The 22,947-nt window shown below is 50.4% G+C and overlaps 1 protein-coding gene across 9 annotated transcripts in view; it reads left to right on the forward strand.

The window, feature by feature from the left end:
* Positions 1–22,947, forward strand: part of AFDN (afadin, adherens junction formation factor) — a 217,466-nt gene that overhangs the window by 121,372 nt on the left and 73,147 nt on the right. For all 9 annotated transcript variants that reach the window (XM_061574668.1, XM_061574662.1, XM_061574667.1 and 6 more), the window contains 5 exons: positions 1,203–1,474; positions 3,006–3,149; positions 3,813–4,011; positions 7,422–7,522; positions 8,922–9,008. In XM_061574668.1, the coding sequence (XP_061430652.1) occupies positions 1,203–1,474; positions 3,006–3,149; positions 3,813–4,011; positions 7,422–7,522; positions 8,922–9,008 (803 nt within the window). The remainder of the gene's footprint in view (positions 1–1,202; positions 1,475–3,005; positions 3,150–3,812; positions 4,012–7,421; positions 7,523–8,921; positions 9,009–22,947) is intronic.

A 22,947-nucleotide genomic window follows, 5' to 3' on the forward strand; every position in this document is an offset into this window, starting at 1 on the left:
TGCCCTGCCCTGAACTTATACCTGGATTGCTTTCCAAGAATAGAGGCGGCCGTCTGTGAAACGGTGAATTTCCTTCTTAATAAAAATCATAATCCTATTAAGTTCAACTTGTAATGCACGCCGTGCTTGATCCCTCTCATACTCTTAGGTTTTTTCGGTAACGTCACGTAGGTAAAAAAATAATAATAAATCACGACGTTTCGGAGGCAACACAAGTCTCCGTCTTCAGGTGGGACTGTCACAGCTAAATTTACTGTATCAAGTGAATCGGTAAATTTAGCTGTGACGGTCCCACCTGATGTATTATTTTATTATTTTTTACCTACGTGACTTTACCGAAAGCAACCTAAGAGGATGAATCCCTGCAGTCACGAAAGCTTCAAATCTAGAATTTATCCCTCGTGGAGAGACAGTGAGCACGAGAGAGAGAGCGAGAGGGAACGACTTGGAGGTGTGAGGAGGAACCAAGGACACGGAGGGGAAGGCAGTAGCCAGCAGAGGTCGCAACCGGGTACCCGATACCCGATACCCGTACCCTACCCGATACCCGGCTACCCGTACCCGGCCAGGTACGGGTACCAGTTTGCGACCCTGGTGCGGCCGGGTACGGGTAGACCGTGAGTCACTGGTGAGTAACCGTTTGTCACTCATTTCGGGTAGGGTACGGGTACGGGTAGGGAACGGGAATCCCTACCCGGCTGGGTACGGGTACCCGTTTGCGACCCTGGTGCGGCCGGGTACGGGTAAGGAATCAAAACTCGTTTGCGACCTCTGGTGGCCAGGCAGCAATCTGGCGCCAAATTCGGCTTGTCCATCAGCTCTGTGTGGTCATCAGTCTCATCCTCTTGCTCCTCTCACTCCCTCTTCCTCCTCTTCCTCCTATTCCATCTCGTCGTCCCTCGCCCTCCTCTCCCTCCCTCTTCCTCCCTCGCCCTCCTCATCCACCTATTCCTCATCATCCTATTCCTTCTCAGCGTCTCTCGCCCTCCATCACCCTCCATCACCCTCCCTCTCCCTCCCTCTTCCTCCCTCGCCCTCCTCATACTCTTCCTCCCCTTCCCTCCTCATCCTCCTATTCCTTCTCGTCGTCCCTCGCCCTCCTCATCCTCCCTCTCCCTCCTCTCCCTCCCTCGCCCTCCTCATCCTCTTCATCCTCTTATTCCTCCTCATGCTCCCTCGCCCTCCCTCCCTCCCCCTCCCAGACGACGTGCTGCAGACGCTGAGCGGCGCCATGTCCTTGCTGCGCCGGTGCCGCGTGAACGCGGCGCTCACCATCCAGCTCTTCTCGCAGCTCTTCCACTTTGTCAACATGTGGCTCTTCAACGAGCTGGCGCGGGGCGCTGCGGCTCGCCAGCCCCTCTGCTCCTACTACTGGGGGGTGGCGCTGCACGAGCGCCTGCACGCCGTCGAGGGCTGGGCCGAGCGCCAGGGCCTCGAGCTCGCCGCCGACTGCCACCTCAGCAGGATCATGCAGGTGTGGGTGGTGTGTGTGTGTGTGTGGGGTGTGTGTGTGTTGCGTGGGGTGTGTGTGTGTTGCGTGGGGTGTTTGTGTGGTGTGTGGTGTGGTGTGTGTGTGTGTGGTGTGTGGTGTTTGTGGTGTGTGGTGTCTTGTGGTGTGTTGTGTGTGTGTGTGGTATTTGTGTGGTGTGTGTGGTGTGTGTGATGTGTGTGATGTGTGGTGTGTATGTGGCGTGTGTTGCGTGTGTGTGATGTGTGTTGTGGTGTGTGTGTTTGTGTGGTGTGTGGTGTGTATGTGGTGTGTGTGTGGTGTGTTGCGTGTGTGGTGTGTGTTGCATCTGTGGTGCATGTGATGTGTGGTGGGTGTGTATGTGGTGTGTGGTGTGGTGTGTGTTGCGTCTGTGGTGCATGTGATGTGTGTGTGGTGTGTGTACTTACTCGCTAACAGGACTTGCCCAACAGTCCTATTAAGGCCTTCCGGGGGGGGATCTTTTTCTTTGCATGTGAGTGGGTGAACTGCAGCATGTGTGGTGTGCTGTAGAGTGTGGTGTACTGTGGAATGTATAGCGTATTGTGTGGTGTACTACGCTGTGTACATTGTGGTGCGGACTGTGTGCATGTGGTGCAGGCTGTGTGTGGCACAAGCGTCGTGGTGACATCACCGCCACTTAGTGGGGAATGGCGGTTGTTGTTGTTGTTGTGTCTATGTGTTGGCCGTGGTGGAGTGTCAGGAGCGGTAGTGTAGCAGTTAGCATGCTGCACTATGAACCTGGCGAGTTCGATTCCCGCTCACGGCCAACACCAGTGACGATTATCTGAACCAGTCATGGGCCTCCCCTAGGTCGACACAGCCTCAAATGAGTACCTGGTGCCAATGGGAAGACCAAGGTTACCGGGCGCGTCGTGCTGGCCACCCCACCCTTTTGCGTGCCACAGTGCCGGCCTTCATAGGTGCTTCTCGCTAACAGCACTTGCCCCAACAGTTTGCTAAAAGCTATTCGGGGGATCTTTGTCTTTGTGCTTGCGTGTGTGTCCGTGTGTGCGTCTGTTTGTGTGCATGTGTACGTGTGGGCGAGCGGCGGTTAGCGCGCCGCGCTACGAAAGCCGGTGATCCTTAGTTCGATTCCCGCTCACGGCCACGAGCACCGGTGACGGTCTGCTCGGCCTCAGATGAGTACCTGTGGGGGGCGGAGTGTAAGACATCGCACACCCGGGGAGACAAAGGCGGCCGGGCCCGTTGCCGTTAATCCTCTTGTTTCGATTTAAAGCTTTCGTGATTGCAGGGATCATCTTCTTGGTTCTTTCGGTAAAGTCACGTAGAAGGGAAGTAATAAAATAATAAAAATAAAACATAATAAAATACAATTCTCACGACGTTTCGGCGACGGCTGCTTGCGTTGTGGCCGAAACGTCGTGATAATGATTTTATTACGTTTTATTTTTATTATTTTATTATTTCCCTTCTACGTGACTTTACCGCAAGAACCAAGAAGATGAATCCTCTTGTTGTTGTTGTTGCACTTCTCACCGTGCGGTCTGCATCCCAGGCCACGACCCTGCTCACGATGGACAAGTACGCGCCCAAGGACGCGCCGGAGATCAGCAGCACCTGCTTCAAGCTCAACTCACTGCAGCTGCGCGCACTGCTGGAGGGATACCAGGGCGCCACGGGGGAGCCCAGCATCCCTCGCGTACGGAGGGGGGGCACGGCACGGGAGACACGCACGGCGGAGAGGGGGGGCGATGGCAGATACGCTGGCTGTCGTAGGGGATAGACCGGGTGACGTGGGGATAGACCGGGTGACGTGTGGATAGACCGAGTGACGTGGGGATAGACCGGGTGACGTGGGGATAGACCGGGTGACGTGTGGATAGACCGGGTGACGTGGGGATAGACCGAGTGACGTGGGGATAGACCGGGTGACGTGTGGATAGACCGGGTGACGTGTGGATAGACCGGGTGACGTGTGGATAGACCGGGTGATGTGTGGATAGACCGGGTGACGTGTGGATAGACCGGGTGATGTGTGGATAGACCGGGTGACGTGTGGATAGACCGGGTGACGTGTGGATAGACCGGGTGACGTGTGGATAGACCGGGTGACGTGTGGATAGACCGGGTGACGTGGGGATAGACCGGGTGACGTGTGGATAGGCCGGGTGACGTGTAGATAGACCGGGTGACGTGGGGATAGACCGGGTGACGCAAGGAGACAACGTTAGTCGGGAGTGGAGCTGGCGATCCACCCAACTCGTGTGCCCCACTGCCGGCGTTCATCGTCGCTACTCGCAAACGGCACTTTCCCCGACAGTCTGTTGAAGCTGCACGGGGGGTGGGTCTTTGGTCTTCGCAGGAACTGATCGACAGCGTGGTTGCCATGGCCACCAGCACTGCTGACGAGCTGGCGCACAGCGATATGCGCGAGGTGCGTCTGGAGGAGGACCCGGACCTGCAGCTGCCCTTCTTGCTGCCCGAGGACGGCTACTCGTGCGACATCGTCAAGGGGGTGCCACACGGACTCGCCGAGTTCCTCGCTCCGCTCTGCCAGAGAGGTACGGGGGAGAGCGGGTGGGAGAGAGAGATGGAGTGAGCAGTGGAGAGATGCAGAGCGAGTGTGAGAGAGAGAGACGGAGTGAGGGAGTAAGCGGGGTTCCAGACAGACTCGCCGAGTTCCTCGCTCCGCTCTGCCAGAGAGGTACGGGGAGAGCGGGATGGAGAGATGGAGTGAGCAGTGGAGAGATGCAGAGCGAGTGTGAGAGAGAGAGACGGAGTGAGGGAGTAAGCGGGGTACCACACGGACTTCGCCGCGTTCCTCGCACCGCTCTGGCCCAGAGGCACGGGGGAGAGGGAGGGAGAGATGAAGGGGGAGAGATACAGAGAGAATGTTTGTGTGTGTGTAAGAGAGAAAGAGATGGAGTGAATGCCCCGGTTCCACATGGAATAATAATAATAATAATGCAATCGATAACGCGCGCAAATTTGCGGACGTAACGGCCGCAACTCAGAGGCGCAGAGCCAAGCTCAGAGTCGCTGGAAAGCATGATTGTAGAGGTGAGTTTCTAAGTCTCTCTTAAAGGAGGCGATTGAGGTGATGCTGCGAATGTGCAGAGGGATGATGGCGTTCCAGACTGTTGGGGCTGCCACCGAGAAGCGGCGCGTAGACACGATGACCATCCTGGATCTTGGTATCAAGAGGCGGTCGTGAGTCGCGCTGCGCAGGCATCTGCCGTGTGCTGAGCTGCAAGTTGTCAATAATGAAGAAAGGTACGGCGGGAAGGCATTTCTCGCTCCGCTCTGCCAGAGAGAGCGAGGGAGAGACGCAGAGGAGCATTTGGGGAAGCGCGACACCGACTTGCATAGTTCCCCCTCTGTGTTAGAGAGCTATGGGGGCGAGAGAGGGAGAGACAGAGAGACAGTGAATAAGAGAGGGGGTCCCACTGGCTCACAGAGTTCCTCACCCCTCTGTAACAGGGCGGTACGGGTGGTGGGTGTTTGTATCATCAGGTGTGGAGAGTGGTGGCCCAGTGATTAGCACACTACTATCCGTACCCCGGTGACCTGTGTCCGATAATTAATTAGAATTAGGAGGCGCCTCGCCCCCCCCCCACCCCCGTGTGGAGTGACGTCAGCCGCTAATTATTATTAATGAGAGGGGCATGTCCATTTGGAGGACGTCACCTGCCCATGATTATTAATGAGGGGGGAGGGTGCTCCATGTGGAGTGACGTCACCTGCTCATGAATATTCATGAGGGGGGCTGGTCGACGTGGAGTGACGTCACGAGCGTTGCACACTGACATTCTTAGTAAGTAATAATAATGGGAGGGGGTGTCCATTTGGAGGACGTCACCTGCTCATGAATATTAATGAGGGGGGCTGGTCGATGTGGAGTGACGTCACGAGCGTTAAGGACACACATTCCTGGGTGATTATAGTCGGTATTGATATCAGGAATGTTTCCGAGCCTCCCCTAGGTCGACTCAGCCTTAAACGGGCACCTGGTGCGGTGTGTAAACGTCGGCACTCGGGAGAGACAAAGGCGGCTGTGAGTGGTGCTGGCCACCCTCCACCCCCGACTGGCACTCGCGAACAACACTGTGGTGGCTAGGAGATGTTAACTACCTCGCCTGGTGTACAGGAGGTCGTGGGTGCGATCCCGACCCTGACGCCTGCTGCTGTATATTTGGAGTTTGCGTGTCTCTCTTTCATCATCATCATCATCACGGTGGCTAGGAGATGTTAACTACCTCGCCTGGTGTACACGAGGTCGTGGGTTCGATCCCGACCCTGACGCCTGCTGCTGTATATTTGGAGTTTGCGTGTCTCTCATCATCATCACGGTGGCTAGGAGATGTTAACTACCTCGCCTGGTATACAGGAGGTCGTGGGTTCGATCCCTACCCTGACGCCTGCTGCTGTATATTTGGAGTTTGCGTGTCTCTCTCTCGTCATCATCACGGTGGCTAGGAGATGTTAACTACCTCGCCTGGTATACAGGAGGTCGTGGGTTCGATCCCGACCCTGACGCCTGCTGCTGTATGTTTGGAGTTTGCGTGTCTTTCTCTCTCATCATCATCATCACGGTGGCTAGGAGATGTTAACTACCTCGCCTGGTATACAGGAGGTCTTGGGTTTGATCCCGACCCTGACGCCTGCTGCTGTATATTTGGAGTTTGCGTGTCTCTCTCTCTCATCATCATCACGGTGTCTAGGAGATGTTAACTACCTCGCCTGGTGTACAGGAGGTCGTGGGTGCGATCCCGACCCTGACGCCTGCTGCTGTATATTTGGAGTTTGCGTGTCTCTCTCTCGTCATCACGGTGGCTAGGAGATGTTGACTACCTCGCCTGGTATACAGGAGGTCTTGGGTTTGATCCCGACCCTGACGCCTGCTGCTGTATATTTGGAGTTTGCGTGTCTCTCTCTCTCATCATCATCACGGTGTCTAGGAGATGTTAACTACCTCGCCTGGTATACAGGAGGTCGTGGGTGCGATCCCGACCCTGACGCCTGCTGCTGTATATTTGGAGTTTGCGTGTCTCTCTCTCGTCATCACGGTGGCTAGGAGATGTTGACTACCTCGCCTGGTATACAGGAGGTCGTGGGTTCGATCCCGACCCTGACGCCTGCTGCTGTATATTTGGAGTTTGCGTGTCTCTCTCGTCATCATCACGGTGGCTAGGAGATGTTAACTACCTCGCCTGGTGTACAGGAGGTCGTGGGTGCGATCCCGACCCTGACGCCTGCTGCTGTATATTTGGAGTTTGCGTGTCTCTCTCTCGTCATCACGGTGGCTAGGAGATGTTGACTACCTCGCCTGGTATACAGGAGGTCGTGGGTTCGATCCCGACCCTGACGCCTGCTGCTGTATATTTGGAGTTTGCGTGTCTCTCTCTCGTCATCACGGTGGCTAGGAGATGTTAACTACCTCGCCTGGTATGCAGGAGGTCGTGGTTCGATCCCGACCCTGACGCCTGCTGCTGTATATTTGAAGTTTGCGTGTCTCTCTCTCATCATCATCACAACGGTGGCTAGGAGATGTTAACTACCTCGCCTGGTGTACAGGAGGTCGTGGGTTCGATCCCGACCCTGACGGGTTTTATCCAATCCGCATTTAGAATCGACAACACCACGCGGTTATTTGGCTGCTGCGATACATTTCCACGCGACGACGATAAGCCACTTCGCTGAGCCATCATTTGTGGTTGACCAGGTCGCTTATGAAAGAGAGCTAATAGCTCAGTGGGGGCCGTACCTGCTAAAATACAATTTTTTTATAAAGAAGACAATCTTTCCCCAACAGTCTTGTGTGTCTACGCTAGGTCGATGTTTACACCCCGCACCAGGTGCTCGTTTTAGGGAGGCACGGAACCTCCCGATTAGCATGGTTGGCTACGTATGGTGCGAAAGACGTTCAACATACATGCATGGGGGATCTTTACCTTTGTGTGTGTGTGTGCAGGTCTTTGTCGTCTGGTGCCCCTTCTACGCTCACCGGGAGTGTGGACCGTGTTCTTTGAGGGTCACGACAACGACAGTGGCCCCCTCCTTCCCACTGACACGGTGCTTGCACACTGACGCACGCACGCTGACACACGCACGCTGATACGTGCACGCTGACACACGCACGCTGACGCACGCTGACGCACGCTGATGCACGCACGCTGACACACGCACGCTGACACACGCTGATACGTGCACGCTGACGCACGCACGCACGCTGACGCACGCACGCTGACGCACGCACGCTGACACACGCACGCTGACACACGCTGATACGTGCACGCTGACGCACGCACGCTGACACACGCACACTGACACACGCACACTGACACACGCTGATACGTGCACGCTGACACAATGATAACCCGTATAGCCTTAACAGACCATTGGGGCAAGTGCTGCTCGTTCACTCCATCGTTCACGAGTGTGTGAGTGAGTGCACGTGTGTGTGAATGAGACTGTGCCCCTCTTGAGAAAGGCCGACCAGGCTGTTGCCATCAACGCTGAGCAGCTGATCCCCCAGCCCGTCCTACACGAGCACAAAGACAAAGATCACCCGTATAGCGTCAACAGACCGTTGGGGCAAGTCCTGTTAGCGAGTAGCACCTATGAAGGCCGCCACGGAAAACAAGGAGTTGTTAGCCAGCACCACGCCCGGCCGCCATTGTCTCCCGAGTGGCAGTGTTTTTACACGCAGCACCAGGTACTTATTTGAGGCTGAGTCGACCTAAGGGAGGTCCAGGACCGGTTACACACTCTTGATACCAATACCCGCCATTCTCCGCTGAGTGACGGTGACGTCAACCACGGCACCTGTGCCAGGCCAGGTGCATGTTTTTTGAGGCCACGTGAAGTGTCGTCGCAGGCTCGCTGCTCGCAAAGAGGTCACGGGGCACACCCCGCAGGTGCCGTGGGTTGACTGTGAGATGACTAGCAGATGCCTCCCCCCCTACACTGTGCCAACTCACTGACACACACAAAGACAAAGATCCCATGTATAGCCTTAACAGACTGTAGGGGCAAGTGCTGTTAGCGAGCACCTATGAAGGCTGGAACGGTACACGAGGGGGTGGGTGGCCAGCACCACGCCCGACCGCCTTTGTCTCCCTAGCGGCGATGTTTACATACCGCACCAGGTACTCATTTGAGGCTGAGTCGACCTACAGGAGGCCCAGTGCCGTTTCAAATAATCGCCACCGGTGTTGGCCGCGAGCGGGAATCGAACTCGGCTCACCGGGTTCATAGCGCAGCGCACTAACCACTACACTACCTTTCGATTTAAAGCTTTTGTGACTGCAGGGATTCATCTTCTTGGTTCTTTCGGTAAAGTCACGTAGAAGGGAAAAACACTACACTACCGCTCCCCACACACACTGACATACGCTGACACACGGTGACGATGGCGGTGTGTGATTGGCGGCGCTTTTGCTGTTGCGTTTGTGCGGTTGTGGTGACGCAGGGCTCGCTGCAACACCAGGTGCCCAAGGTGCTCACCGTCACGCTCAAGAAGCAGCACGGTCTGGGCCTCAGCATCGTCGCCGCCAAGGTAAACCCCTCGCCCTGGTTACCACGGCGACCTGGTAACCAGGTAACGTAGACTCCATGCAACTGCACATCCTGGCGAGCCCACGGCAACACGGTTGGCTTTCGTACGGCGCGAAGGAACTTCAACGTGTACCTCTTTACCTGCCGGGTTTCTCTGCTTTAGCGTCGATTGTTGGGAGAGTTATTGGTTGGGCAGCGTGGTGGTAACTGCCGCGCCTCGGAGCAAGAAGCCGCTGGCTTCGATTCCCGATTCGTTCCTGAAGAACACCGCGTTTTGGAAAAATCGCGTTGTCGTAAGTGATGTGTCATGTTGGGCGAAGCACGGTGCACGGTCACAAAAAGTGAGATGCGTACACAGGCCGTACAAAGACTGGGGGCGCGTGTGTACCATCTGGCTCTTCTGGTGACGGCATATGGCTCCCAGACAATTTTGAGTTGAAAAAAAAAATCAGTTTGGAACTGATTTTCAAATACTTGTGATATTGCTTAATAATGGTGTGTCATTTGAAAGTAAACAGAAATTAGTTTTGAAGATAAATTTCACGTGTCACGGGGCCTCAACGCCTGCATGAAACTCAACCTCACCACGTACGAACCAGACTACAAGGCCATCAGCAAAACCATGCAGCACCAGAAGTCGCATTAAAAGTAAGACATATTTCATTTATTATACGTTAAAATTACTATATGGCTCTCAATGAAATATATTTAGAAATATTTGGCTTTTATGGCTCTCCCAGTCAAAAAGGTTCCCGACCCCTGATCTAGAAGAATCCAGCAGCATGCCGCCTTGTGAGACGCTACGCCAATGCAGCCATGCGACGTAGTTTCGTTTGCTCGATCGCGTTGTACATCCAAATCGCGGCCGCGTTATAAAAAATGTGTTCACTTGTACATTCGTCGCGTTGTCGGAGAGCAGGCAGTATCTTCTCTTTCTTTCTCTCCCGCTTGTTCTGCACGGGTTTCCTCCCGGTTCAAGTTCATGTATTAGGTGTAGCCCTGTGAACCATTCGGCTCTTGAATCGGGTGCAACCGCAACAAACAAAAAACAGAAACATAAACAAAAAACATCTTAAAGTGATTGTGACTAAGTGCAAACAGAAAATCCAAGAAAAGACAGCAAAATATTGCAGAAAAATCACCGTACACCAACCCTGTGCAAATATCCCAGTGGGATGCAAGTCAAACAACAACAACCACAAGACAACTTAGATTAAGGCCATCAGTCTAACTCTGTACTACAACAAACAAACATGGCTAAACCAATACACTTTTCGAAATCACCAAAAAAAAACATGACAGCCATTGGCCCAAAATATCCCGGTGATGAAAAGTGTACATTTGTGACGATGTGTGACGAGGGGGGGGGTTGAGAAATGTGACGTCACATCAAATGCGCAACTTTAAATAAATATGGACGACACGTTCTACTTAATTAAATAGACTTCTTAATAAATGTTTTCTCCTACAACATCAGAGTGCAGCGCCACATTAAATACGCACTACAATGACAATAGTTTAAAGTGATTTGAAGAATTTTTTATTTTCAAATTGGAAATATGGTTTGGGGGGGGGGGGGGCAGAGCTTTGTGACGTCATATTTGAGGGGGGGTCTGACTTTTTGTGACGCCGTGTGACGAGGGGGGGGGAGTCAAAAATTGTCCAAAATCGCGTGACGTCATTTATGGACGGCCCCTTATTGAACTTGCGGATGGGCGCGTAAGAAACGTCACGGTCCGAAGCCACCGGTGCCCATATTTCACCGAAAAACACCCAACTGGTGATGCAACTGGTGACGCAATCGGTGACGCGACAGCGCAACGCCCCGGCTCTTTGTGATCATCGAGCCAATTTCAAAACGAGCCACCTGAGCCCTACATCACTCTGCGATGGACGATTGCTATAAATTGCCGCATTACGAGAGTGTGATTAGCGCTGTTTGGCTGGGTGTGGTGGTGGCGACGGTAGCGGCGGTGTTGTTGGTATTGGCGTTGATATGTGTCTGGGTGCTGCGGGTGGCTAGGAGATGTTAACTACCTCGCCTGGTGTGCAGGAGGTCGTGGGTTCGATCCCGACCCTGACGCCTGCTGCTGTATATTTGGAGTTTGCGTGTCTCTATCTCATCATCACCACTGTGGCTAGGAGATGTGAACTACCTCGCCTGGTATACAGGAGGTCGTGGGTTCGATCCCGACCCTGATGCCTGCTACTGTATATTTGGAGTCTGTGTGTCTCTCTCTCGTCACCATCACGGTGGCTCGGAGATGTTAACTACCTCGCCTGGTGTACAGGAAGTCATGGGTTCGATCCTGACCCTGACGCCTGCTACTGTATATTTGGAGTTCGCGTGTCTCTCTCTCTCATCATCATCACGGTGGCTAGGAGATGTTAACTACCTCGCCTGGTATACAGGAGGTCGTGGGTTCGATCTCGACCCTGACGCCTGCTGCTGTATATTTGGAGTTTGCGTGTCTCTCTCTCTTTCGTCATCATCACGGTGGCTAGGAGATGTTAACTACCTCGCCTGGTGTACAGGAGGTCGTGGGTTCGATCCCGACCCTGACGCCTGCTATTGTATATTTGAAGATTGCGTGTCTCTCTCTCTCATCACCATCACGGTGACTAGGAGATGTTAACTACCTCGCCTGGTAAACAGGAGGTCGTGGGTTTAATCCCAACCCTGACGCCTGCTGCTGTATATTTGGAGTTTGCGTGTCTCTCTCTCTCGTCATCATCACAGTGGCTAGGAGATGTTAACTACCTCGCCTGGTGTACAGGAGGTCGTGGGTTCGATCCCGACCCTGACGCCTGCTGCTGTATATTTGAAGATTGCGCGTCTCTCTCTCTTCCTGTGGTCGCGTGGATTTGTCGCTGTGTCCTCCAGTTTTTCTCATAATTTAGAATCAACGTGCATTCCGAGTACTTGGTTCCTGCTATAAATTTCCACACGATGTGAAGCCGCTTCGTTGAGTTTTCCTTCGTGATCGCCAGGTCCCTTTTGACACAAGAGCTACATAGCTCAGTAGGTCTTACCTGGTAGAATAAAAATAAGTAATATTTGTAAAAAAAACTTTTTTAAAAACACGCTTTTATGAAATGAGTAATGGAAGAACTCCACGACTCCAGGAAGTGGCCCCGAAGCTTGCCATAACGTAAGGGACCGTGGGCAATTACAGCCAATGTCAAGTTGAGCGTGGACAATTAGACCCAAGCCGAAACATAACATTTAAAAAATAATGTTTGAAAATATATCTTTTTTTATTTTTAATGATAGAATATCGTCTTGTCATCAGTATGACATAAGTATACCAAGTTTGCAGTCGATACCACATTGGGAAGTGGGTTAAAATTGAGTTACAAGATTTGAGGATACAACAATGACAACAACAACAACAGAGCGAGTTAAATGAAAGCGTGTAAAATAGGTTAGTTTAAGTTTAACTCTCCAGTTGAAACAACAGTCACACTTTTCTTAAATCTCCACTACCACCACCACATCCTCTGTCCTCCAAACAGCATCAATAAGTTCATCACAGTTAGTCAGATCAGAATCTGAATATTTATTCATACTGCAGGAGTAAATCCGATGAGCTATGAAGCACTTTTTCACAGGTGTCCAGCAGGGGCACGGGGTAGGAATGTTACAACAACAAACAGTGCAAACACACGATAGGAGTGCTAGGAAAGGTAAGCAAATCACTTTAAAAAATAAATATAGAAATACAACTAAACTTTGTTTATGTCAATGATAATTGGTTCTTTACCCTTCTATCTGGCAACAAAACTGACACCTTTTTGCAAGGAGTCATGTTTGCATAGACCGCAATACCTGCAGTCATAATACAAACAAAAGAACATAACTCTGATAATGTGCACTGTCCCTGAAGTTGATTGGTCCACACCCGAGACAGCTTTCCTTCGAGCCTAGTCTCATATGGGTTGGACCAGATGACGCCAAAAGGCGCACAACTCAAGGACAATGCACCATCAGAGTATGAGAGCTCGGGGCAAGCATCTACACTATGGGGACCTCATTTGCCAGTAAAAATATGATAATTGGTTCTTTACCCTTCTATCTGGCAACAAAACTGACACATTTTTGCAAGGAGTCATGTTTGCATAGACCGCAATACCTGCAGTCATAATACAAACAAAAGAACATAACGCTGATAATGTGCACTGTCCCTGAAGTTGATTGGTCCACACCCGAGACAGCTTTCCTTCGAGCCTAGTCTCATATGGGTTGGACCAGATGACGCCAAAAGGCGCACAACTCAAGGACAATGCACCATCAGAGTATGAGAGCTCGGGGCAAGCATCTACACTATGGGGACCTCATTTGCCAGTAAAAATATGATAATTGGTTCTTTACCCTTCTATCTGGCAACAAAACTGACACCTTTTTGCAAGGAGTCATGTTTGCATAGACCGCAATACCTGCAGTCATAATACAAACAAAAGAACATAACTCTGATAATGTGCACTGTCCCTGAAGTTGATTGGTCCCCACCCGAGACAGCTTTCCTTCGAGCCTAGTCTCATATGGGTTGGACCAGATGACGCCAAAAGGCGCACAACTCAAGGACAATGCACCATCAGAGTATGAGAGCTCGGGGCAAGCATCTACACTATGGGGACCTCATTTGCCAGCAAAAGTGTAGATGCTTGCCCCATAGTGTAGATGCTTGCCCCGAGCTCTCATACTCTGATGGTGCATTGTCCTTGAGTTGTGCGCCTTTTGGCGTCATCTGGTCCAACCCATATGAGACTAGGCTCGAAGGAAAGCTGTCTCGGGTGTGGACCAATCAACTTCAGGGACAGTGTACATTATCAGAGTTATGTTCTTTTGTTTGTATTATGACTGCAGGTATTGCGGTCTATGCAAACATGACTCCTTGCAAAAAGGTGTCAGTTTTGTTGCCAGATAGAAAGGTAAAGAACCAATTATCATATTTTTACTGGCAAATGAGGTCCCCATAGTGTAGATGCTTGCCCCGAGCTCTCATACTCTGATGGTGCATTGTCCTTGAGTTGTGCGCCTTTTGGCGTCATCTGGTCCAACCCATATGAGACTAGGCTCGAAGGAAAGCTGTCTCGGGTGTGGACCAATCAACTTCAGGGACAGTGCACATTATCAGAGTTATGTTCGTTTGTTTGTATTATGACTGCAGGTATTGCGGTCTATGCAAACATGACTCCTTGCAAAAAGGTTTCAGTTTTCTTGCCAGATAGAAGGGTAAAGAACCAATTATCATATTTTTACTGGCAAATGAGGTCCCCATAGTGTAGATGCTTGCCCCGAGCTCTCATACTCTGATGGTGCATTGTCCTTGAGTTGTGCGCCTTTTGGCGTCATCTGGTCCAACCCATATGAGACTAGGCTCGAAGGAAAGCTGTCTCGGGTGTGGACCAATCAACTTCAAGGACAGTGCACATTATCAGAGTTATGTTCTTTTGTTTGTATTATGACTGCAGGTATTGCGGTCTATGCAAACATGACTCCTTGCAAAAAGGTGTCAGTTTTGTTGCCAGATAGAAGGGTAAAGAACCAATTATCATATTTTTACTGGCAAATGAGGTCCCCATAGTGTAGATATTTGTTTATGTCATCAGGTAACCCCCCCTCCCCCTCCGAGCGATTAGTTTATTTTGCAGTAGCCACAAATGATAGCTCAACGAAGCAACCTCTTTCGACGCGTCCGCTCCAAGTGGATCAGCAGCTATCGCGACCATGACGGCGTTGGTGGGGGGAGGCGGTGGGGAGTTAGGGGGGGATGGCTGAGGGGGTGGAGGAGAGAGAGAGGGGGCTTCATCCAGCAGTTGATTGGCAAAAGTGCTGGAATCTTCTGTGCAGTCGGAGAGTAACCCAACAACATTACGAATGAATTGATGGCACATGGGCAGTGTCACCAAATTAGGCCGCTTGGCAATCAAAACTGTCGCAATCGTCTTAATAATACCCATGGGGATGTCACTCTGAGGGTAATCGTCCATCGGTTTTGAAGTGTACAGCCTATTAGTGAAATAACGTGACGGTTCGGCACTTACGCCAGGCTCTGTCCAGTCGCCATCCCAGCCTGGATGGAATATTAATTTAAGGGTGCCACGGTGCTGAGATGGTAACTACCTCGCCTGGTAAACAGGAGGTCGTGGGTTCGATCCCGACCCTGACACCCGCTGTATATTTGGAGTTTTTGTGTCTCTCATCATCATCATCATCATCACGGTGGCTAGGAGATGTTAACTACCTCGACTGGTAAACAGGAGGTCGTGGGTTCGATCCGGACCCTGACACCCGCTGTATATTTGGAGTTTTTGTGCATGTCTCTCTCTCCGTGGTTTCGATGATTTTTTCTCCCCAATCCCTCCGCTTTTTCCCTCCACATTTAGCATCAGCATCACGTGTTTAGAATCGTTGGCTGCTATTATAAATGTCCACGTGATGAAAAGCAAACTTCGTTGCGCTATCATTTGTGATAGCCAGGTCGCGTCTAAAAAGAGTTACATAGCTCAGGAGGGCCTTACCTCGCGAAATTGAAAAATAGTTCAAATAGTTTAGTTTAGGCGCCTTGGTATTTCATCAGCACTTCTCCAGATCATCAAGAAAGGCGGCGGACCCCGAATGATTTCTCTCTGAATTACAGTCCTAATGTGGTTCAACCTACTAAGCCCAGGGGGATTGAAAAGCCACTTCATGATTATACTAATGGAAGAGGGCCCAAATGAAAACGTAAAAAGCGACGCGATTCTTCTTTGTGCTGTGTTTTCTTTTTTAACAAAGCTCCTGCCCGTGACCGGTTTCGGATGTCGGTCGCCATTGACGCCAGCCCACAGGGCCTGGAATGAAATTCACTTCTCCGGTTTCATAGCACAGTGCGCGCACGCTCGCTCGCTCGCTTTTACCCCGCTTTGCGCCAGAGTATCAACCCCCACGGTCCATCGCCGATAGCCTCACAGGTCCACCCCTAAACCGCCATCCACTGACCACGCAAACCGCAAAGCCCGATGACGCTTGGAGAGCTGAACGGAGTTCAAGGAAACACCGGTTGTCAAAGGCTCGACGCATAAAATCCCCTGGGGTTTGATCTTCCACGTAGCTGCTAGTCCACCCCACTGCGCTAACAAACAAAACCTCTCCAGCGGTGGCGTGCGACCGTGGGTCGTCGTCCTGAACAGCACCGCAGTACGACGACTCATAACGACGCAGCGCCGCCCCCACATCGACAAATACGAAGGGGACGTCACGGCGATGCAACTGCTCCGCTGACTCCTGACACGGTTGTCTGCGCTTGAGCACCTGAATGTGGAATTGTAGTCGTTGCTCTGCAATCTACATCAGCAGCCATACGGAAGAAGAAGAGGAGTAAGAGGAAGGAGGAGAGGTCGTAGCGCAGCCTCTGCAATCGCTCGCTCGTGCCGCTACTGCCAGGGAATGTTTTCCGCGGGAGGAGAGAGCCCCTCTAGAGAGAGGATATTTACTCGACAACTTTTTAAATCCTTTATATTAAGTTCGCTTGCTTGCTTGCGCGCTTACGACCGTGCAAATCTTTCGGTCGTTTTTTAACCCACTTCCCGTGATCCAATCGAGCTGACATTTTGCACACAGACTCGTGCGTGACAATTTATTTTCGTGAAAATGTTTTTCCAATATTTTCCACTTTTTAGGAAAAAATAAATTATATGTAATTACCAATTGTAATTACCAAATTTTCACTAACACAATCATATATTTTTCCTAAACACAGAAAATTATTTAAGAAAACAACAAAAATGTACAATATAAACAATCATACAAAAACTGAAAACCTTATAATCCTTATATACGACTTTCCTTATATTTAATTTAAAATACCAATGTGATAAAAATGAAACTCTTACTCAAGAAAAACGGAAATGAATAATAAAATAAAACCGATGCCACGCATATAAAGGATTTATAGTGAAAAACTTTGTTTTTACGGGTTAATTTTTTATTTGGCGGCCTCGTGGTGATACAAACACCCCCCCCCCCCCCCAACGGTGGAGATGGAGCGGCGATGAGATCGGATCGCGCGTCGCCAGCGAGGATCTGGGGTCTTGTCGCGTTGCAAGATCCTGAGCGAATGGCGGCTTGGAGAGGCTTCCATTTATAGACAGTGGCCAGTATCGATTCTTAAAACTAAAAGTCCTTCTAGTTAAATTGAAACTGAACTTTGTTTTATTTTACAAAGTGACACGGCTATCACAAATGATAGCTCGAGGAAAGTGGCTTATCGTCTGGAAATTTGTAGCAGCAAAATAATCCAAACGCCGTGATGTCGATTCTAAATGTGGAGGGGAAAAACCGGAGGAAAATCCACGCGGGGAGAGAGAGAGACACGCAAACTCCAAATCTAGAGCAGGCGTCATGGTTGGGATTAAACCCACGACCTCCTGCATACCAGGCGGGGGAGTTTAACATCATCTTCCTCTACTGGCAGACGTCTTCCAGCGCGGTTTTGGCGGTGGATTTACGCCAAAATTTGTAACTAACAAAAACTTCAATTCATTGTGAAAGTTCACTTCACGTTCGCCACCGCACGTGCTCGCACCGTAGAGTTCGCGTGAAAGTCTCAACAGTAACACGGCGTTCCTCTGTGTACTGTTGTCATTCGCCGTTGGCTTGCGGATGACGGGAAGGGCGGTGATAGTGCCTACGATTGATCTCATCTCTTTCAAGCGCAAGTGAACGGGGGTAGGGAGAGCCCCCGTCCCCTTTGACTCCGCCGCGTGCGTTCGCTGAAACGAGGCGCGAGTTTATCGTGGGCGTCGTTTTTTGTTTTGTTTACGAAACACTACACTGCTATACAGTAAACTATACACTACACTATACACTGCACTATGCACTACACTATACTATACTACACTACTATACACTGCACTATGCAATACACTACTCTATACTACACTACTATACACTGCACTATGCACTACACTACTCTATACTACACTACTATGCACTACACTATACTCTTTGGTTCTTTCGGTAAAGTTACGTAGGTAGAAACAAATAATAGATGACGACGTTTCGATCGCAACACAGGCGGAAAAAAATAATAATAATCCAGCAGTAGAACTGCTGAACGGTTCGGCAGCTAACCACACGCACTTGCGTTGAGCATGCAAGCACAAAGCATGCTCTGGTTACCTAGTGGCATTGTCTTTGTGCTGTTTGCCTGATGGCGTTCTTTGGTCTGACACTGGTGGTGAGACGAGGCCCTAAAGAGAAGGCTGCTGCTGCTGCCGCCTCTGGCGTAGACAAATCAGTTTCATAGGCAATGCCCACCGATTACACTGGTCAACACACTTTTTCTGGCATAAGGTATTCCAACGGGTTTAAGGTAATTTTGGGGTGCTGATTCCAAATCTGGCATCAGTTTTTGTCTATCACGTCAGGTTTTTGAGATATTAAATATTGCATTTTCAATGAAAACTGCAGAAGAAATATATTAAATAAATGTGGATATCTACATAAAATGATATTATAATCACACTATCCTACACACTAAAGCAGTCACTGACTCGCAACAACTTGCAATCATAAGTGACGGAGTTAATTTCTGGTAAAATCAATGAAAATGGGGTATGCCGATAGCATATAAATGAGATGTGATAGAGCAAATCTGAGATCAGATTTGGAATCGGCACCCTGAAATTAGTCTAGAACAGCTGCAAAAGTCCAGGCCAGAATTTTTTTTTGTTGACCAGTGATATCAGAGGCACGTTCGTTTGCATGTTCACCGCAAGTACTGTGAGCGGTTAATGCAGTGCTTGATTCCTAGCGAGAGGTTTCCGTCTGGTGTTTGAGCATCTGAACAACCTCCTGTTTCATTGACAGAAAGCGTAAAACTTATACTTAATAATAGGGGTTTTCCCTTTTTTCTGGCGACAAAACTGAAACCTTTTTACAAGGATTCATGTCTGCATTAACCACAATAATTGCAGTCAAAATGCAAACAAAAAACGCACTATGATAATATATGCATTGTCCTTGAAACTGATTTGTCCACACCAAGGGACGGCTTTCTTTTGAGCCTCGACCCAATTGGTGCTAGACCAGAGTACGCCAAAAGGCGTGCACAGCTCAAAGACCATGCACTATCAAAGTAATGAGGGCTCGGGTGAGCATCTACATCACTAGACCTCCTTTGCCAATACCAAAACCTATTCTTGTTATTTTTCATACTTTGATACTGGCAAAAAATATTCAATTTTTCCCCTGGTTAAAACTACCCTAACATCTAAATGCCCCCCCCTAAAAATAAACGTCTAGCTGCGTTAGCAAAATAATGTTGACGTTCCGGTCATATGGATAATTGAGTATGCGTGGTATCCAGAGAGATGTGGATGCGTGCTGTCACCATGGGGGGGCTGGGGGCATTCCGTGTCACCCCGTACGGTTTACCCCGCTCTCTTGTGCAGGGAAATTGAGTTTGTGTTTCTCCCTTGTGATGGGACTTTGTAGGATGAACGTTGAGATGTATAGGGGACACGGGGTGACCCATGCGGTTCTGAATTGGTCTGTAATAAGGGTAGGCTCTGATAAGGGGTTGACAGGAATGTACTATTGTGGTGTCATGTAGCGTATAGTAGTGTAGCGTATAGTAGTGTAGCGTATAGCAGTGTAGCGTATAGTCGTGTAGCGTATAGTAGTGTAGCGTATAGTAGCGTAGCGTATAGTAGCGTAGCGTATAGTAGTGTAGCGTATAGTAGCGTAGCGTATAGTAGCGTAGCGTATAGTAGCGTAGCGTATAGTAGCGTAGCGTATAGTAGCGTAGCGTATAGTAGCGTAGCGTATAGTCGCGTAGCGTATAGTCGCGTAGCGTATAGTCGCGTAGCGTATAGTCGCGTAGCGTATAGTCGCGTAGCGTATAGTAGTGTAGCGTATAGTCGCGTAGCGTATAGCAGTGTAGCGTATAGCAGTGTAGCGTATAGCAGTGTAGCGTATAGCAGTGTAGCGTATAGCAGTGTAGCGTATAGCAGTGTAGCGTATAGCAGTGTAGCGTATAGCAGTGTAGCGTATAGCAGTGTAGCGTATAGCAGTGTAGCGTATAGCAGTGTAGCGTATAGCAGTGTAGCGTATAGCAGTGTAGCGTATAGCAGTGTAGCGTATAGCAGTGTAGCGTATAGCAGTGTAGCGTATAGTAGTGTAGCGTATAGTAGTGTAGTGTAGCGTATAGCAGTGTAGCGTATAGCAGTGTAGCGTATAGTAGTGTAGCGTATAGTAGTGTAGCGTATAGTAGTGTAGCGTATAGCAGTGTAGCGTATAGCAGTGTAGCGTATAGTAGAATACCTGTCAACCCATACGGTTTACCCGCATTCTTGTACAGGGAAATTGCGTTTTCGGATCCATCCGTCGTACAGCCGTTTCAATACGGGCAAAAAAGAACACATTTTGGATGAACGTTGAGATTTATGAGGGGAACAGGGTGATCAATAAGGTTCTGAATTGGTCTGTAATAAGGGAGGCACGGGGTGCAGGCTGGGTGGTCCGGTGGTAATGTTTGCATCGACAGAGTGGTCCGCAGTTTTTAGAAACACTGCCCCCTAAACAGATGAGATAAAAACATATAATCGAGGACACTTTAGGAAATGGAGCCTTCTTGCGGGATCCCTTCTCCTCCGCCACCTGCCAGGATTTAGATTCTATGTTTATTTTGCTAGGTAATGCCTGCACCTTGCTCACCCACTCCTCACCACTACGCACTCGCTCGCTCACCCATAGCTCACTCACCCTCTTCTCACCACTACGCACTCGCTCACCCATAGCTCACTCGCCCTCTCCTCACCACTACGCACTCACTCGCTCACCCATAGCTCACTCGCCCTCTCCTCACCACTACGCACTCACTCGCTCACCCACAGCTCACTCGCCCTCTCCTCACCACTCCGCTGTCACTCGCTCACCCACAGCTCACTCGCCCTCTCCTCACCACTACGCACTCACTTGCTCACCCACAGCTCACTCGCCCTCTCCTCACCACTACGCACTCGCTCGCTCACCCATAGCTCACTCACCCTCTCCTCACCACTCCGCTGTCACTCGCTCACCCACAGCTCACTCACCCTCTCCTCACCACTCCGCTGTCACTCGCTCACCCACAGCTCACTCGCCCTCTCCTCACCACTACGCACTCACTCGCTCACCCACAGCTCACTCACCCTCTCCTCACCACTACGCACTCGCTCGCTCACCCATAGCTCACTCACCCTCTCCTCACCACTCCGCTGTCACTCGCTCACCCACAGCTCACTCGCCCTTTCCTCACCACTCCGCTGTCACTCGCTCACCCACAGCTCACTCGCCCTCTCACCACTACGCAGTCACTCGCTCACCCACAGCTCACTCGCCCTTTCCTCACCACTCCGCTGTCACTCGCTCACCCACAGCTCACTCGCCCTCTCCTCACCACTACGCACTCGCTCGCTCACCCACAGCTCTAAACTAAACCTTTTATTTTATTTTTTTACGAGGTAATGCCCCCACGAAGATCTGTAGCTCTTTTTCAGAAGCGACCTGGCTATCACAATTGATAATCTTCTTGGTTCTTTCGGTAAAGTCACGTAGAAGGGAAGTAATAAAATAAAAATAAAAAAACATAATAAAATAATTCTCACGACGTTTCGGCCACAACGCAAGCAGCCGTCCTCAGGTGAAGATCAGGTCTGTCGAGGCAACAGCGTCTGAATGAAACAGCACACGTGCTTGGAGCATATATATATATCACAATTGCTAACTCAACGAAGTGGCTTATCATCATCATGATCATCACCTCGACATTGATATCAGCAGTCAGATACTCTAAACACGTGGCGTTGATTCTAAATGTGGAGGGAATCAGTGGATGACCCTGAGAAAAATCCACGCCACCACGGGGAGAGAGAACGTGCAATATCCATCAGGCGTCAGGGTCGGGATCGAACCCCCGACCTCCTGTACACCAGGCGAGGTAGTTAACATCTCCTAGCCACCGTGATGATGATGTTGAGAGAGACACGCAAACTCCAAATATACAGCAGCAGGCGTCAGGGTCGGGATCGAACCCACGACCTCCTGTACACCAGGCGAGGTAGTTAACATCTCCTAGCCACCGTGATGATGATGAGAGAGAGAGAGACACGCAAACTCCAAATATACAGCAGCAGGAGTCAGGGTCGGGATCGAACCCCCGACCTCCTGTACACCAGGCGAGGTAGTTAACATCTCCTAGTCACCGTGATGATGATGATGAGAGAGAGACACGCAAACTCCAAATATACAGCAGCAGGAGTCAGGGTCGGGATCGAACCCACGACCTCCTGTACACCAGGCGAGGTAGTTAACATCTCCTAGCCACCGTGATGATGATGATGAGAGAGAGACACGCAAACTCCAAATATACAGCAGCAGGAGTCAGGGTCGGGATCGAACCTACGACCTCCTGCATACCAGGCGAGGTAGTTAACATCTAGCCACCGTGATGATGATGATGAGAAAGAAAGATAAGCAAACTCCAAATATACAGCAGCAGGTGTCAGGGTCGGGATCGAACCTCCGACCTCCTGTACACCAGGCGAGGTAGTTAACATCTCCGAGCCACCCTAACGCTGACTTCCCTTCTCCGTTAAGACAAATTCATAACGAGGAAAACAAGTTTGGATCGTGAGCGCCCAGGGTGGCACGCAGTGGTAAGCGTTCGTGCCTCACTGCAAAAATCACCTGGGTTCGATTCCCGACTTGGAGCCCTCCTCCTCTGTTTGGAGTCTCTGGTATGTTTATCTCTCTCGCTCTCCTCCCCCCCTCCCCCCCCCCGTGTTCTGCGTGGGTTTTCCATTTTGCTCTCAGAGCTGACAAAAAAAAACACACGTACAGTATGAACTGGTATTGGCCACAAAAAAACACTCGAATGTGGAAAGATGCCCTGCAAATCACTCCGTTGTGA

Source organism: Lethenteron reissneri, chromosome 56, assembly GCF_015708825.2.
Source record: "Lethenteron reissneri isolate LAM-NWPU_2019-01 chromosome 56, ASM1570882v1, whole genome shotgun sequence".
NCBI lineage: Eukaryota > Metazoa > Chordata > Hyperoartia > Petromyzontiformes > Petromyzontidae > Lethenteron > Lethenteron reissneri.